At 41.0% G+C, this 18,874-nt stretch overlaps 1 protein-coding gene across 7 annotated transcripts in view; it reads right to left on the bottom strand.

Annotated features, from left to right (window-relative positions):
* GLI3 (GLI family zinc finger 3) overlaps positions 1 to 18,874 on the bottom strand; it is a 206,547-nt gene that overhangs the window by 12,763 nt on the left and 174,910 nt on the right. For all 7 annotated transcript variants that reach the window (XM_064705024.1, XM_064705029.1, XM_064705027.1 and 4 more), the window contains 2 exons: positions 2,669 to 2,818; positions 1,919 to 2,083 (listed from right to left, as the gene is read on the bottom strand). In XM_064705024.1, the coding sequence (XP_064561094.1) occupies positions 1,919 to 2,083; positions 2,669 to 2,818 (315 nt within the window). The remainder of the gene's footprint in view (positions 1 to 1,918; positions 2,084 to 2,668; positions 2,819 to 18,874) is intronic.

Genomic DNA, 18,874 nt, shown 5'->3' with positions numbered 1-18,874 from the left:
CACTAAGCAATGTAGAATAAAGTAAATTTACTGTCTTATAAATTAACAAAGCCTTTTTTCTTGTATTATGAGGGGATTAGAAAGAAGAGCTGAGCACTTCCTAAATCCTTTAATTGCCTCAGGAAGCAAAGTATTGTTCACTCACTTTCATTACTGAATTGTTTCCAAGAAACTACTATTTTAAAGGGTTTTTTTATACTAACCTTCAAAAAATAGAAAGAGACCCTGATGCAGAGTTTCTCAGAGGGATTCTCACTCTGCTTACACACAGCACTGTGGAGCCTTTGACAAATATAGCTTCATCATAGCTGTCTAAGGCCTGAGACTGCTTCCACCGACATCAGTGGAAAAATCCCTCCCACTTACTTGAATAGGAGCAAAAATGAGCAATTTAGAGATGATGTTGAGCTACTGAGGCAGGTTTTCTCAGGTTGCTATAGAAGTACAAGTCACTTAGCCCTCCTCTGCATGAGTAAGGCACATCATCATCAAGATATGTCAGCTGCTTTTAAAGCTCTGTGTAGGTTACCTACTTAAAGCTAAAATGGCACGACAAGCAAATGCTGAATTTGGTCTGTGCTTTTCATTGTATTCATATCATTTCAGTAATTCCAACCAGTATATGTTGCCTTAAAAGATTAGACTGTTTTGGTGTGAAGTAATGATGAAGGAAATGTTTAATTTGCCCCTGTGGCTGCACCTATGAGAAATCATGTGCAGCATAAAATTTGGCTGGCTTACTGTTAGACACAAAATTAACACAGGGACAGGTCACACCAGTAAGTGTGAAGGTCTACCTCACCAACCAGGCAGCACACAGGTTGGTTCAGTGAATGAAAAAAGAAAGCTCAGGCAGTTATTGACAAGACTTGGTGAACTTCCTTCTACCTTGACCATTCACGAAATCACTGCAGGGCTTCAGTGCCATTATTAGCTGGGCTGCTGAAAACACACACGGCAGGGATGAGGAAGCTCAGAGATGTGCAATGCCCTCTGCTTCCTTTGGGACTGAAGAGATGCTGCAGGGCTGGCACTGGAAGAGGATGAATGCTCCCTGGAGATCTGCCTGTGTGCAGACCTGACAGCCAGCTAAAGATACAGCTGTGTGGAAATAGATACAGCTGCCATGGTATGTCCTGCCCTCCCAGTACTCCCAGGTGTAGGCTAGAGGTGAAGGAGTATAGGGACATGTCAAGGAGGAGACAGTGGACTCTGAGATGTGAGATTGAGATAATGTGACTCTCTGTGCAACTTGAAATGGGGCAATAAAACATGGTCAATGCATGAAGATGGTGTGATTCCTGAAAAAGGAGGCAGCAGTAACAGTAAACAGTAATAATGAGATATTACACTGAGAGTTTGGAAACAGCTGTGACTGCTACAGCTGGTTTCCTTGAGAAAGGTTGCATTTCCTCTGCAGTCTATGAGGTCTGTTCAGGTGGAAAAGAAAGAGTGAAAGAGGCCAGAGAAGAAGGAAAAGGCATAACTCAGAACTTAAATGGCAACCCATGATTTCAAATGTGGACGCTGTGGCTGTCTGCAGCACCCCAAAGTAAGCTAGGGAAGCTGCATCCCAGCACATGCCTGGTGCCAACACAGACATGGGGATGGGTCCAGGCACCCAATGAGCCCTTACAGCTCCAGAGGGAAGAATGATCCCAGCTTTATAGGGAAAACAGGGTCTCTCCCTGGTTAATGCATGTGTTTCCATTAGACTCCCTCCTTCAAAACTCTCCTACATGTAACAAAATGCCAGGTCTGTATGACATACTGTGCTGCTAAGAGGCATCCAGAACTTACACTCCTTTCAGGTTGCTGAGGGTTGCTGTGCCTGTCCTCTGTAATAGATTGCTATGACCACACTGTAAGTCTGTTCAACAATGAATTGTATTAATCTTTTGAAGCTGTGCTTACTTACCTCATTGGAATGAGTCCTGTTCTGGTGCTTGGCCCTGTCAGATGCGTTGGAGAAAGCTTTGTTGCAGCCTTCATGTTCGCACACATACGGTTTCTCTCCAGTGTGAGATCTCAAGTGCGTTTTCAAGTTTTCTAGTCTGGAGTAGGCCTTTGTACAACCTTCAAACTGCAGACAAGACATAAATCTCGTTTAGCTTTAATCTTTGGACTTGCAGGAAACAGCAAAAGTAGACTTGTAAAAGTTTAGAAATTTTCCAGGCCTTCATAACTTTGTCCCATGTAGTTTTGATTTGGAGAATTTTAATTTTATCCAAGCAAACTCTGCCACAGCTCAAGTAAAAATGCTTTCAGCATTATGTAAATCTTCTCTTACAGGAGAGCACAGTATTTGTGTACTTTGACTAAGGCTGAAATCCATTGCAAAGCCATCAGGAGCTGGTGGCCAGCAGAAATACCAGGCTCTGTAAGAGAAAGTGCCTTTAATTAAGCAAACTAAGCCATGTTTAATAATGCCTTTTGGGGCTTCTTTGCACTTTAAACTTGAGGAAGTGGGCCAAATCATCCAGGGAATCCCCTCTCCTAAAGGTTTTGTCATCTGGTTGTGCTGGATAACAAAGCAGACATGGCAGTCTCTTCTCCACAAGAGTCTGACAGACGAGCTCAGGGAATGCAGCACTTGTCCTGCTCTGTTTGTTCTCTGCACAACCCCTGCTTCCCAGTACAAACCTGGAGCTCAGGCCCCTTTACTTACAGTGCATTTGTGTGGCTTTTCCCCTGTATGTCTCCTCATGTGGACCACCAGCATATATTGGGCTTTGAAAGGTTTCTGCTCCCTGGAACAGTCCAGCCATCGGCACACAAACTCTTTCTTCTCACCATGTATGTGGTCATTGTTGATATGCTGTTCAGGCAGAAAAGAGGTCACAGCTTAACAGAAATACAATATCAGCTGCAGCCTTACTGTAATTTCACACTGGACGAGCACCAGAGATTCAGGTGTGAACCAGGTCCTTGCAGTACCAGAAGAATAAGATCATCTGCACTTCCAAGTGACCACAGGGTTCAGGTTATAGATCCTACTGGAAGTCCACTAAGGCCAATGATTTTTTTTTTTCTACTGAGATCAAAGGGCTTTGGATCATGCCTAAGGGATACAAGCTGATAAATGGATCCTGGATAATGTCATGCACAGCTCCACTTGTGTGATTCACATTGGGTACTGCTTTTAAAGAGCAGGGAAACATTACTTAAGTGCTGCTCAACATAAACAAGGTTTACAAAATCAGGCCTTTAGAAACATATCCTCCAACCTGAAAAATCAACAGAACTGCTAAACCAAGTTTCCACCCCAAATTTTAACTCACTCCCTGGTCTGGCTCTGTCTGAATGTGTGTGGGAGTGACAGCTGCCCCAGCCCTGCTGACTCACAGGCATGTCTTTCTGTGGTCAGTGTCATCCACATGAGTGCACCCAGAAGCAGGACAGAGCTGTGTACCTTGTACTCTTCCACAAAAATTAGCTTGCTCTGTTTCTTTCACTAAGATCCAGTCCAGAAAAGCATTTAAAATTTGATTTAATTCTCTCTGTGTTTGAGTGGAAACAGGCAAGTGAAATAGGGACAACCTTAAAATCGGTTTGATTTTTTTAAAAAGTTTAACTGTTTGAAATTTTTTGCACGGCTTTAGAAAACAAAAGAAGAGATAACTACACCTGGACTTTCAGAGTCTTTTTTCCACTAGGAGCTACCCGACTCATCCTCCCAGACTCTCTTGGAGAAATTCTACACTACCGAACTTCTGTCATTGTGCCACTAGATGGCTGCATTACCCAGCGAATGACATTATTCCCACTAAGGTACCACCAAAAAATCTTTCCAGTTTTTATTTGATCACAGCACAGGGATGAAATCTGTATCTGTTCCATAATGGGCCTAAATAAAATGCCAGCCATATAGAAACTCAGGAGCTCATACTGGAACACAAAGAAGATAATCCCAATCTTTTCTGAAGTCTTGGAATCAGTCAGAAAGCCACATAAAATCACGTATGTTCAAAATTATGCACCATTGCCATGGAAAACAGACATCCATTACCTATAAAAGATGACAGCTTTTTTCTGAAACTTTATTGCCATTTCTTAAAAGTTGTTATGGGGCTCAGGATGCATGAACAGAGCAGAGGTGCTGGGCAACATACAACTTGTAATCTGCAAGAGTTAATGTTTCTAGTGCAGATCTGTATTCACAGTACACACACCTGTGCCAGAAGCATACACACGCCCTGAGCTGTGAAATGGCATCAAAAGAGTTCAATGAGGGCAATGTGCGCTATTTCTTGAAAGAGAAAGAAGTAAAGGGACAAAATTAAATGCGTTCAAGTAATTCATGGCCAAACCTCTCTGTAAACATTACAGACTGTGTGTTATGTGGTTAAACCTACACAGCCACAAGGGGGATGAGACTTTAGTGTGTGACACAGGCTTTCCATTTGATACAAAAACCTCAAGGCTGGATCAATCACATCACCACAGCACCTCCTTTTACCTCCTGTTGTGTGGACACTCAGGCACCATGGAGGCTCTTTCAGAGAATGTCTCCATAGGACAGTTTTTTCTCTTTGTCCCTGAAAACCAGCTTCTCCCTGTGCTCTAGACCTCTAACCTTTAGCAGCATGAGAATCCTCTAAAACTGACCTTTCTCATGGGCCTGAAAGTCCTTTCCTCACCCCCTCCCCAGCCCAGGCTCACTGCAGCAGCTGACAAAGCTTGCCCAGAGTGGTGATGATCATTTGCCTCTCTCCATCGCTGGCTTACCTGTCAAATGTCTTGTGACCATCCTCTGGTCTCTCACAACTGTGGCCCTCCATACACATTTGCCCTGCTCTCTTATTCTCTCAATCCTTTCCCAGACTCTCTGATCTTCCTACAATCAAACCCCTCTTTGTGCTGTTTTCCCTCATTGCTCTGATGCCGCAAGTTGCCCCTGAGAGCTCACCTGCAAATCCAGCTCATTCTCATTCAATACCGCTGAGGATCCTCACCTTTAGGGAAAGCCTGCAATAAATGAGCCTGTGATCTGCTAATCTGAGTAATTTATTTGGTTCACAGGTGAGCTGCTTAATTGCTTATTGCAGAGGGATCATATTTTAGCAGACCTGCAAATATGTTCAAATACTCAAAAGGCTGGTCTGGAGGAAGACACTAGAAAATCAGCACCAGCAGTGCTCTCAGGTAAGGAGATTCACAGTGTTTGTCATCCTGAGATTCAAACACCCTCACTTGCTCAAGTTATGATGAGAAAACTCATCAGTCATCTGCTATGGACATATAGGCAGAACTACACAAATGCAAACCATGAACTAAATCTACACTGGGATTTTTTTATCATTATCATTTGGTAGAAAGAATGTGTAATTTTTGTGACATGTTTAAAGAGGAGGGAGGTCTCACTGTGCAAACAACATCATTTAGAAAAGTTCAGAAGTTTGTGAACTCTGGCATTCAGTTTCTTTGACTCAGATAATTACCTTTGGATTTTACACGGTGTTTTTGGCTCCCTGGTCTCTATTATGAGAGGAAATGAGCAGTTTTGAGCTTGTAAAACAAAGAACAGTCAGGAATAAGAGTATTATGCAAAGCAGAAGCTTTGGTACAGTACAATAAGGAATTATAGGGTTTCAATTTATAATCTGTTTGTAACCTTATTACACCCATGAAATGTCACATTCCAGGGACTAGATCAGAAGGATTTTTTTTTCCTGGTGAAATTGAATTTTGATGCAGTTTCAGGGTGTGAAAAGGCTTTTCTTTTAATTTTGTGGGCCCAAACCTGCAAGTTTTACTTATGTCCATAATCCTTATTACAGTAAATAGGCGCATGAAAGCCAATGATATTACTCCCTAGTGTCAGGTTTGCTAGCAAAAGGCTCTGAAGCATCAGCTCTGTATTATTAAGAATTTCTGACCTGAAAAAAAAAAACATTAAAAGCTGGAATTCTACAAGCTATCTCCCGTTGCACAGAGCTCGAAAAAGCTGCTGAACAGGGGTCATTTGCAGAATACCAGTCACTTTCATGCTACTTCAACGCTTATTACCAAACCTCTGTTTGTCCTGGCTCATTTTCTATTCTTTCAAAAATGTTGTTATTATCATCCAGTTCCAAAATACCCTAAAACGAACAGAGGGAGCTGACCTAAATAGTGATTCTGATCTCAGAATGACCTGCCTTTAAAGGAGGAAGGTCTGAGATGGATTTCAATTCCAGAGGATAAAACCCCACCAGATTAATTGAAATCAAAGCTGAAGTTTGCCTATCATCTCTACTGGCCAAACTCAAAAACCAGAGGTAATGGGAAATTCAATCCACAGTATCCTGAAGCATAAATGCTTGCATGGTAAGAAATACTATTGAAAAGGGAACGCCTTAAATCATGCATGTTCTCATATAATCCACACCAACTTGTACCTGTTACTCAATATTGTAGCAGATGAGGTGACACTGGAGGTAGGATCTGCAATAATGTTGGTGTTTCATTTTCCTCCTCCAAGAGGGTTTTCAGAAGAAAAGAGAATTTGCGCACATCCTAGCTGCCTGCATGGTACCCGTTAGCTATTCAATACATAAACAAAGGCCAAATGTGCTCTCACAGCAGTCAAGCAGCAGGAGGAAAAGCTTCTCCATACCAGTGGAAAAACTTAGGAACATCAGAAAAAGAATGTCACTGCAACTGACTTTGCATCTGAAAGCAAAGTTCTATTTGGTGGCAAGAGTGAATATTCTAGGAGAATCTCACATTTCTGTTTTCTAACCTAGACTTGCTACCCTATAGTGTAGGAAGAAACTGGGAAGAGACCATGCTATATTGGTATAATGTGCTAAGTTAGTGGCCGAGTTAAATTGCCAAAATTAGGTTTAATTTCAGTTATACAATGACAATCTCAGACTTTTATCTTCTCGAAGTTCTTTCTCTGTATTTTAAAAAACTAAAAAGGAGGTGCTAAGTAACTTCTCACCAGATGTCATCACTGACATTAAGCAGAGGCAGCATTTAACCCATCTTCTAGCACAAATCTCCCTCTGTACTGTACTGCCACAAAAAGTCCCTCAAACCAGCAGAGCTGCTGCTTTTGATGCATAGGGGACAAACTGTGAAAGATGAAGAGGCATCGCAGTACTAAACACAGCTTGTCCTGTAGCTGCACAAGAGGGCTGGGGAGCCCACAGAGGACATGGGGCAGAGGCTGTGTCTGGCATTACCAGACTGGAAAGCTCTGAAGCTGGTTTGGAAGGGGATTAGCTGTCCCTGACCTGCAAGGCCTGCAGGGAACACTTTTATTTCTGTGTTTTGCATAGGGAATGTAGATTTGTCCTTAAGCCCACATACAGTTAGAAACTGGTTCCTGGTCATCAGGCCCATCCCCTCGCTATGGCAAGTCCCACTGCACATAATCCTGGTCACAAACAGAGCTTCAGCTTCTAAGTACCTTGGTGATCAGCTCCCTCTGGTCCCAGTGGAAGGCGCTTCTAGGAAGTCACTCTTCTGCTGGTTAGCAACTAATTTCTAGCTTCGATTTATTCACAGCCAATTTATATTCATTTGTTCTCGTGCCAACACTATTCTTTAGCTTAAACAGCTCTGCTTCCCAGCAGTGTTTAGTTCATTCCCTTCCCCACCCTAACTAACTGGCAGACAGCACTCCCCTCTCTGTCTTCATTTGCTGGATTAAATAAATTAGTTCCTTCTGGTCTTCTCTTCAATGACCAAGCCCTCATTCCCCCCTTAACCTGCTTTGGCTTGAGGTGGGGAATTCTGAGTCCCATTTGTCATTTTGTTCCCAGATTCCCCATTGCCACTTTGAGGACTGTATTAGTCCATTAGTTGCTCTCTCAGTCTCTTCACCTGCTCTAGTACAACTTCCACCTTCTTGACCAGAATTGTGTAAAGTACACCAGGGCTCACCAAAAGTGGTGCAACAGAATTCAAACTTCCCTGTCACCACTTAGGTGCAAGTACAGACCTCACATTCACTTTAGATTTGAGACTATTACCAAAACTCTGAGTACCTCATAGCTTGTGAATGTACCTCTCCTAACAACAAACTCAGCAAAAATATCTTCTACTATGGCCACAAGTGAGGCAGAGACTTAAGGCCCAGGAAAGCTAAAGGCCACATTCATAGAAGTTTTTAGGTCTCTGATTCCCACTAAAAGTAGTTACTTGTTCATGAGTGGTGTGCATACTTCTGAGGTTCTTGACCTACACAGCTTCCTCTGATAGCCAAGTGACTGCAAAAAAGAATGTCAGTGTTCAGAACAGTGACAGGGCACCACTTAGGCAAGTCCCCAGTCTTGCCTGCTCCCCAGGGATGCAAAATGTGACTCATCGCTGCTCCTGGTTACCATTTTAGGTAGTCAGGCAACTGAGAGGTGACATCAGACCGGCCTCCCTACCATCTCATTAACATCTTGATAAAGGTTGCCTCAATCATCCACAGCAAGATGATCAGACAAAGGCATTGTAAAAAAGTCAGGATAGAAGGGAGGTCCTGGTGAGCCAGGAAATCTCCTGTGACAACAAATCTCATTGTGAGGAGTAAAAAAATGCATCTCCATGGAGTGAAATCCTCAGCAGACTTCTCGGACACATTCCAATCACTGCAATCGAGTTTCTCTTTAACCTCTGTAATTCTCTGTTAAAACAATGCATGTATTTTAATTTCCTCTTATCTGATGGAAAATAGGTATAGATCCTGTCTGTCCTTTTCCTACTAAAGATTTTGCAGGCACAACCAGGCCAAACAGCTTCAAGAGACCAATGTCTGCTCCTTGCTGCTCAAGTTGAGAATATACTTTTGACCCCATGTCCTTAGGGTGGTGTAAGTACTTAAGCCATTTTTAGTTCCAGAGATGGAAGAAGCACTTGAGCTGCTTTAAGCCCTTATGGTGGTATAAACACTTAAGCTGGTTGCAGTTCCTAAAGCCAAGTGGACACTATTGCTATAGATGAAGAATTCTGGGCTTCCAAATAGGCACATGCCTGTGGAGAAGCTCAGTCATCTATCTCCAATCCGGCTTCCTTTCCTTTGGATGCACTTATTGTTATTCTATTACAGTTCCTGATGCTGTCTTTCATACTTTATGGAAGATTTAAGAAATGCTGTTGTGACAGATCTCTGCTAATGCTGATTAGCAACATGACAATTTATACAATTTGCTGATCTGGCCCAAAGCAGGTCAGTGCCTCCACAGTCTTGACACCTTTACTAAAATGGAATACACAGAGTTAAGATCATCTGGATCTTAAAAGCACTGCACAGCAATTTCCTCGGTGTATAATGAACACACTTAATAGCCTGTGCACTGCACTCCTCACCTCAGTATTTGATCTTGTCACTCAATCTCTATACTTAATTTTCAACATTTTCCACTATTAACAAATGAAGCCCCTTGCTTCCCATAGATATGGTCATGATTGCAAACTTAAATGAAGAGTAGTGGCATGCCACATTTCATAATCAGATATTTTTGGGTTACATGTGAGAGGACTGTGGTTTTTTTAATGGTTGTAGGGGTTTAACACTAGCCAACAATTACGTACAAGGTTCACTCCCACCAGCCCCTGCCAGCAAGGATGGGGTGAATTGGAAAAAGGTAAAATCCATGGGCTGAGATAAGAATAGCTTAAAATCCAAAATAAAAACTATAATAGCACTAATAATGACAGTGATAAAAAGGGAGATAAGAACAGGGACATGAATAACAGCCAATAGAAAAAAGCAATGCACAATACCCTGGGTCACCACCTGCTCACTGATGCCCAGCACACCCTGAGCAGCAATTGGTCATCCCAGCCAACTTCCCCTGGTTTATATCCTATCCTATAATGTTCTGTGTTATGGAATATCTCTTTGGTCAGTCTGGGTCAGCTGTTCCCAGCTGTGTACGCTCTCAGCTTCTTGTGCACCTGTTCCCTGGCAGAGCATGGGAAACTGAAAAGTCCTTGGTTTAGAGAAGCACTGCTCAGCAACAACTAAAACATCTGTATGTTATCAATCTTACTTTCATACTGAATCCAAAATGTAGAATGTACCAGCTATTAGGGAGAAAATTAACTCTATCCCAGCCAAGACCAAGATAAAAGCATTGCAAAATTAAATACATATATTGCAAATATTTGTAACTCCAGTGTGATTAAAAATGTTCTACTCATTAAGAAAAAAAAATTACTACATTAAGTTAGTTTCAGTTTAAAAATTGGCTAGTTCAGAAAAGAGTGAAGCATGTGGAAAAATGGGAAATGTAACTTACCTATTTTACAAACGTAACATTTGAACTCCATGTCCATGATTGTTAATACTTAATTATAAGAACAAAAAAGAGACTGCAGTCAGCACTCCAGCTGAATTCACGCTTGAAGCTCATTTATTACTGTGCTGTTCTGGATACCCATTTCTGTCCCTTGAGAACTGACAACAGCAGTCAATGAAGAAAGGGAGGAATCAAAATTAGAAGCCCTAAGTCAACTGAAAAATTATGATGATTTATAAACTGAGATAACCCGTGTATGTAGAAGGACAGGGATGACAGGCACAGGAGAAGGGCAGCATGGAAACCAATGGCTGGAAGAGAGGATGGAAACAGTAAGAAAGGAGGGCTCCAGTGTCTGAAGGAGCATTCCCAAATAAATGGTGAAAAGACTGAAGGGAACCTCAGAGATGTTGCAACAAACAACTGGGGTCAACAGCTTTCTTGGACCAGCACAGCTGCCACTGGGAGAAGACTGGGTTTAAAGTCATATGTAAAAATTCAGTAAAGATCTGGGGTTCAGTGTAACACATGGGCAGAGACTGTCCCTGTTTCATGGGCCATACAAGTTCAGAAGCAAGGAGTGCACAAAGGCCAAGAGCAATCAAACTAATAATGAACTTTTGCATTTTGTGGAGTTCACTGTACTCCTGAGCAGGAATCATCCTTTTGCCTCAAATGATGTCTAAGCCAGCCATGGTGAATCAAATGACTTTTTACATATGGGATTGGATAAGTCTTTTCTCTAAATGTGAAACTATATTACTAATAAACAGGAATATGCTAATTCAAAGGACACAGCTCACCAGGACTGTTTGCTTTTCAGCCCCCTCCTTCAGCTGAAAATATAGGTCTTATTATTTTTTTTATCTCTCTGTTCTAACAACAGCAATAAAACTTCTAAATCCCCCAGTTAAAGAAAAAAAAAAGGTATTTTCTTTCTGCTTCTCCTTTTGTTCTCTTGCAGTAAATCCTGTAGTTGTCTTCATTGCCTATCAATAGGTTAAACATATCCAACTTGTATGTTTAAATGCTAAAGACAGAGAAGTCCCCATGGATATGTCAATCATTGGCTCTTGTACAAAGAAAATACTGTATTTTGCTCAGAAGAGCTTTCTGTGGCAATTTAAACACAGTGAGACAGACACAATATCCTGGAGAGAGGAAAACCTGCCTTATTACATTCCTGACCCAAGAGAAAGGATCTGCCCTTAGGATATAAAGGGAATCAGTGGGGGGAAAAAAAGAGAAAAGTTATCTAATCCTAAAAATAAAGACAGTGGTTCATAATACAGCATGACCTTCTTTTAATCTCTGATATAGCAGTTATCCAGTATGGATGTGATAGAATACTAACAGGGCAAACACAGCTTTCTTGTCAGGCTGGGAACCAACCCCCTCAGCCTGTATCTGTTTCCAGGTTTTGGACAGCTTTTTGGTAGACTCTGGTATATTCTATGGAGTGAATGGAACTTCTGGGATATTGCAGGGATTCTTTCCCAATAAGATCACATCTTGTTCTTGTTTCATTTAATAAACATATATTCACATATGCAGCACAGTTAAGTCTGTTAGCAGCAAAATGCACTCCTATCAAGGGCAATGTTTTACAGCTCTCCCTTGATTTCCTGTGTCAGAGCATGCAGCTGTAAAGCAATGGGCAGAAATCACATCTTTATTTGCTAAACCTGAACACCTAAGAAATGAGATTCTGCCAGGACATCAGCATAGCTGTTGTGGACATTTATCATTCCAGTTTTACAGTGGTAGGAAAGGTGTTTCGGTGACTCAGGTGTGTTTCTTCTCTGATGTTCTTCCATAACTCAGTCAAAAATCAAGTGCCTTGTTTTCCTTGAAACTTGCTTTCTTGTATTTCTAGCTGGGCACCAAGAGGTGAAGCTGGTATGGTACAGGAATTCCAGCTTTCTTTACTCCTTTTTTTTTTTTTCCCCAGCTGTAGAGAAGTAATTTTTCAATGCATGCTGTCATGATAACTGGGTTTTACCATCTCCTCCAGCACTGATGTTTTGTATCACATTTGCCTTAGTTCAAGCAAGGTATCACAGCTTCCCTATTTAATTTTTTTTTTTTTAACAAAAAGGCTCTACTTCTCTCTTTAACCACTTGCCCCAGGACAGGCTAATTGCATTTCCATGAGGAGGCTGCAGAAGGAATTGATAGTGGAAACCACAAGCCAAATGCTCAAGTCAATTGTTCTCAAACAGGGGTGTTTTGGTTAAATCTCTGCTCTCCAAGGAGGAGCCCTGCTCTCCTGAGAGCTACGCAAGCAGGGAAAGATGCAAAAGGGTTACATGAAGATGACAAATTCTTGGAGCACTGAGATGAAGGAGCCTGAAGGGCAGAAGTACCCCTGCAGTGCTTCTGGAAGAGTAAAAGGGACCAACTTCAAGCTGAGCACTCCTGGTGTTTCTCCCAGCACTTTCTCCTACCTGCCTTGCTGTCTGCAGTGCTCCCCAGCTCTCCTGGCTGCCCTCCCTGCACAGCTCCTGCAGGTGGTGTTACATGCTCCACACCACTGCAAGGGTGCCGGCAAACTCCCCTCCAACTTCCACTTGCTTCAGGATCTTTCCTGGTGTAGATTGTGTGTGTTGGAACACACAGGCTGAGAGCTGCTCTGAGCATCTGAACCGTTGTGCTAACTGCACAAAAGCCTTTTGCTGTATGTTTTTTCCTTTTTAAAAGGCAACATCACAGGAAGAACTCCATTATAACTTCATTTCATTTCAACTTCACCAAGACTTCAGCAATGCACAGAATTCACTTTTACAAAAATTATCTTATATGTGTGTATATATATATATATATATATATATATATATATATATATATGGTTTTTTAATGCTCTTCACATTTAGGTCTCCCAATTACACCTATATATTACACCTTCTATGTAAAGGTCATATGATAAAATATAGGGTAATTTGGCAGTGTAACAAGAGCCCCAAAACAGACTACCAAGGAGAAAAGCACAGGGATAAAGAAGACAGGTAAAGTGTGTACCAGTGATAGAGAATTCAAGCTTGGTTTGAAGACCAGGATGGAATAATAAATTTGACAAAGGCCATGTGCTGAAAGGTTTAAGACCCACTGCTGACTACATGATGAAACTGTGATGTTGATGTTAACCTTGTAAGAGCAAATGAAGGGGGTCTTCTCCCAAATCTTATTCCCTAGCCCTGCACTGATGATCTTCAGCCTGCTCTGCCTGCTTTCCTCTCATTCTTCTCCATCACACATGCATCCAAGCTCTCTCCAAAGGCCTTCTGAGAGGTGGCTACAGGCAGGAATTCTACAGCTTGAGCTGCAGGAAGGGCTCCTGCCTCCAGGAAACAGCTCTACAGCATGATTTAAAGAGGTGCAATGTCTGTTCAAGTCATAAGCTCACAGGAGAGGAAATTCACATTGCAAAGCTCCATATTCCCCTCAGATCCATTAGACATTCCTCTCTCAATTAGCCACAGCAGTAGTGCACAAACAAGGGAGAAGTTTTCCTAGAATTGGAGAGGGAAGAGGGTGATGACTGGCCAAACATCTGCTTCACTGGTTCTAAGACTGCCAGTGAATGCTGCCTAGAAAATGATACCTTCTAGGAGTGGCTGAATACGGAAGGAGAGATAACCACCTGAGGCTCAACTTCAAAATTTTCTGCTTCATGATCTTTGCATTTAAGGATAAAAATTGATTTGACACGCAACTGCTGGAGAATTTCAGGAAAACCATGTTAAAAATCTCCCTCACAGGCAGTACCCAAGGTGAGCAATGGCTTACTCTTCTTTACAAATCTGAACTCACGTACAGCTGCGTACAATCTTTAACAAAAACATACAGGAGTTACCTAAAAAAAAAAATAATTGAAAAACTTGAACAGCTCAACACTTAGCACTGCTACAGATGTTAGTATCACACACTTAAAAGCATATATTCTATTTCTGGATTTTTCTCTCTGGCAAAGACAGACCACAGAGGACTCCTGCCAGCACACATGAGAAGGAAGTAATCATAAAGAGGCATTGCAATAAGGTATTTCATCTTATTTGCAAATAGTATGAAGAATGAAAACACCGTTCCTGCTTTTGACAGAAGCACACCAGCACACACAAGGCAGAACTAAATACTTTGGATGTTTTCCCACATTTCTGCAGAAGACAAAAAACTATAGGCCTCCTTCCTGCCACCATAACTCATCTGACTTCAATGGAAATCAGACCTGCTGTATATATTAAACCTGAAATTAACTATTCTCCCCCCATATTGTTTGGCTTTGATAAATTCCAGCCATTGCTCCTGGCCAAGCTGCACAGATCCTGGTTCAGTGAGCTGCTCTGCTGACATGAGCTCTTATGGCAGCCTGGAGCCCATTAAATTCAACTGGGTCCAACACACTGAGCTCTCTGCAGGAGTGGGGCTTTAGCAACTCCTATAGTTAGTTATTGAGCTGTGGGTTCAAACCATGCTAAAAGTAATAATATTCTCCTTTAACACAGGCCATGTTCACAAGAAAATAAAATTGGAAGAGGTTCCTAATCTTTACATTCCACAGCACAGATCAGAGTAGTGGAGCCAAGAAATAAAAGCTTAAGAGTAAAGATGCCTAGAGAAGAAAAAAAAAATGGAAGAAAGAAAGTACCCAGCAAAATATCCCAACAACTGGTGCACCAAATGAACATATAAAGACAGAGCTGTTTTATAAAGATTGTAAAGCTTTAATGACAAAAATCTGTTAAAATTTACACTGCCTTTCAGTGCATGTGTTTGGAAATATACTGGAGCTAGTTTAGAATCAACAGGGTCTTTGAATTAAAATGTAACTATGTATTACAGCAGCTTTATACAATTTTATATTAGCAGAGACAAACTGCTTAATCCCACAAACCAACTTAGAAACCTATGAAGCCTATGAAAGGCTGTAGCAAGAAGAAAATAAGGAAAAGTTAAAAAGTACCATTTTTACAAATTTTGAATTCTTCCAAACTCCAGTAGTGGTACAATGGGGTCATCTATCTATGCAGAAAGACTAATAAAATATTTGATACTTTATGAAAAAGTTAAGTCACTGCCTCTTCTACTGAAAATCCTTTCTTCCTTAAGGGAATAAATAGCAAGGTAAATGCCAGATATTGAAATGGATCTGTTTTTCAAGGTCCATTAAGCATATGGGCACTAGCACTAAGCATGTATATAGGACTTGCTGAGAAACATGCATCTCATTTGGTTTAACCCTGGACCAGATTTTATAAAATCATGCACTTTCTTCTACTTTTAGAACTTTATTAGTAATTACAGCACAGCTAATAGTGACCCACTTAAAATGAAAGAAAATATATTCCTCATCAGGATCTTCCTGTGTAAATCAATCAGTAATTCTTTCTAATTTTTTGTAAAGAGAGCCCTTGTGCTTACCACATGGACACATACAAATTGTTCATATAATTAAAATACCAATGCTTTGTCTGCAGAAAGACACTATTGAATAACAGCATTTTTTTTTCAATAAATGCACTTAGTGTCTCCTTTTACATAAACTATGAAAGCTGCAGTTCAGATTAGAGATAATGCCTGATCCACGTTTAGCAATGAATGGCACTAAAAACCTCTACAAAACCTGAAAATATAGTGACTTAAAAATACTTTTCACAGAAACTAAAATAAAAAATGCTGGCAGTGATAAGCAATGCCAAAATCTTTACAGGCAAAATATGCTTTAAGATATATTTAATCACAGAGGAGATCCTGGTAGAATTAATCCAGCTTCAGTAGCTGACAACAGCAGCAGTGTCTTAAAGCCACGACATCACAACTGGACTGGAGGAAGTAACTGGGGCTCTTCCTCCTAACACCTCCAAGAAACATGTCTAACAAGCTTCAGCACATGCAGCAGTTTATTGCTGCTCCAAGACCTCCCTTGGGTTTTTTCAGTGGACGTCCACTTAGAATTTTCCTTTTGCATCCATGCTAGGTTTAATCATCCCTGTCGCATCCTAGCAAATTCAGGGCTAGCAAAGGTCTTTGTCCCCTTTTAAAAGTTAGTCACACTTGATGTTTCAGGCAGCAGCAGCAGAGTTACCTTCTTTTATCTCATTTTGCCATGGGATAACATCCTCTCATATGTGCCATAACCAGTGCTGCATCTGAAGATGCATGTTTGAGCTGTTGCAATGAAAACTGTGCAGGATTTCTTAGCAGAACATGGAGTATCACCTAAAACACTTAAAAAAGAGACAAGGCCAATTTTTTTCTGCCCCTGCATTCCATACATTAACATTAATTGACTTCCAGTGAACTTACAAGGGCCTTTGGTAACTAAAAATCAATCCTAAATAGTCTGGTTTATCTCAAAGATTTATATCTTCTATAGATTTATATCTCCTATACACCACTGTGGCACCATCTGAATGGCACAGACTTGTGCTCACAGTCAACCACAGGAATCTGCAGCAGCAACCAAAGAACAGTCCTGTATCTCTGTAACTCTTCCTCACCCAAAAACTATTCAGAACTGGAGCCTGGGACTTTCAGAATATCATATAAAACACACTTCTTTGTTCAGGCTTTTTTTACTAACCATAAGTGTTGGAATCCCCTTGGCAATTAATTTCCTGGCTGGTAATCCCTTGGCTCTGATCCATGCAGAGAGAGTGGCTGCACTGGAGGGAGGCGTGCAAGGCACATGCTCTGACTCTGCAAAATGAAGTGGTCTCTTGATTTAAATGACAGTGGCCAAGCCTGAAAATGTTGTACTTGCCCTGCATAATGGAGTAAGCTAAGCTCACTGTTAAACACTCTTTAAAGTTGAATGTTAAAGCCATAATATGGTAAATGGTCAAATACTGCAGGCAGGGTTCTCTTGGTTATCTGAGGCAATATTACACAAAATTCAGGCACAATAAAGAAATGTAAATACTACCCCAATGGTAGTGAGAGAGAGGAATTGTGCAATATATTGTTCGACAATTAGCACTGATAATGGTTTAAAGGATACGGCCTTCACTTTAAGAAAACTTACACCAAAAGAACAACAACTACAAAATCACAACATATTCACAGTATATTAAGATTCTCTACTCTCAGCTCCTGTACAGAGGTACAGAACTCTTGTGGCAATCCTGCCTGGTGCTGGTAACTGGCCAAACAGTGTCAATGAAAAGATCAGACCTAGAGGAATGCTTCTGCCTAACAGCCATACCAGGTGGGCTTGATCAGTTCTGACATACATATATTGTTTAAGGTATACAGAAACTAGGGGACAGAAGCTCCTATAAATAGCTAAAGTCTCAAAAATTTTTTTTCCCTAAGTTTCCTTTAGTTTTAGACAAAGGCTTTCACAGGAGAAAGTTGGTACCATGCTCACATGTGCTGTGAAGAGTGAGATATTATCTTTTTAATTAACTCAGCCTAAAGTAATGCAGTTTTAAGTAATCTGCTCCAATCCTGAATTCCTCAAATTAGGAAGCATCAGAGCTAAATAAATATGGGAAAGAGACTTGTCCTTCATGCTACAGAATCCTAAAATAACACACCACTACAGTCCCCTCCCGCAAACCATACTGGACCTCCCTGGATGCACACAAGGTGTGCTGCCCTTATCTGGCAGGAATCACTTCTAAGCTAAGGTGCTAACCAGAAGCAAAAGACAGACTTATCTCTACTATGCTTCTCCCTGAAAATTTAGTGAGTGCCTACCCAGTGCTGTACTGCTGCTGTTCTTTCTTTTCGTGCTTTCTTGGCACATGCAGGAGAGGATAAAAGCCTAATGGGTGCGAGTGTCAGCACAATATAAATTGCTGCAAGGAAAAACTTGATGCATGGCTTTGGATCTGAAAGAAGAATGTCCACCATTGTTTGTGATTATGGATCACATCACAATCTAATAGCAATTTTTATTTAATCAATAATTTCCATGCTGAACAGACAGCCCTGTTACAGAGAATCGACAAGCAAGTACTGATAGCGACAAGGCTTGTTATTAATCTTTACCCTGCCAACATTTCAACCAAACTACTGTAAAAAAGCACCACCAAGATGGATTTAGAAGTAGGTCTTTCTTTTTTTTTCTGTCTATTTTCTTTCTCTTTTTCTCTTTCTCTCTCTTTCTTTATCCCTCTCCTCTTTTTGCTTTTCTTTTCTTTTTACCTACACAGTCCCATTACCCTTCTCCCCTTTTCAGGTATGCAATGTTCCATACACTTTATATTCTAAGTTTATTTGAAAAACCTGGGGCTTGAATTGCACAAAAAGGCAATTCATATTAAGCAATTTCACAAATCAGTGGGACCTAGCCCAGTGCTGAGTGTTAGCCATTATAGGCTAATAAATCATACTTTCTCTTTGAGATGTCAATCGCCAAAGTGCTTTGTAAAAATGTTGGCATCTGTAATTCAGCGAAGCCTTTTCATCTTGAAATAAGATGCTCCAGACTGATAACAAGAATAATCCTCTCTTGATCAAAAAAAAAATCTGCATTTTACCAATTAAAGCTGCTGCCAGAAGCCAAACGGAGCAGCACTGAGACTCCACTGTAGTTTATCTCTGCTAAACACAAGGAGGGATACAGTTGGAGCTTTGTTTCATTTTCAGCTTGACTACTTTATCTCACAGAGAACTGCAGCATCTCAGCCCTGTGATACACATAAGAA

Source organism: Zonotrichia leucophrys, chromosome 2 (assembly GCF_028769735.1).
Source record: "Zonotrichia leucophrys gambelii isolate GWCS_2022_RI chromosome 2, RI_Zleu_2.0, whole genome shotgun sequence".
NCBI classification, from domain to species: Eukaryota; Metazoa; Chordata; class Aves; order Passeriformes; family Passerellidae; genus Zonotrichia; species Zonotrichia leucophrys.
The sequence above is the reverse complement of the archived record's forward strand: the minus strand, read 5'-3'. Positions and strand labels throughout refer to the sequence as shown.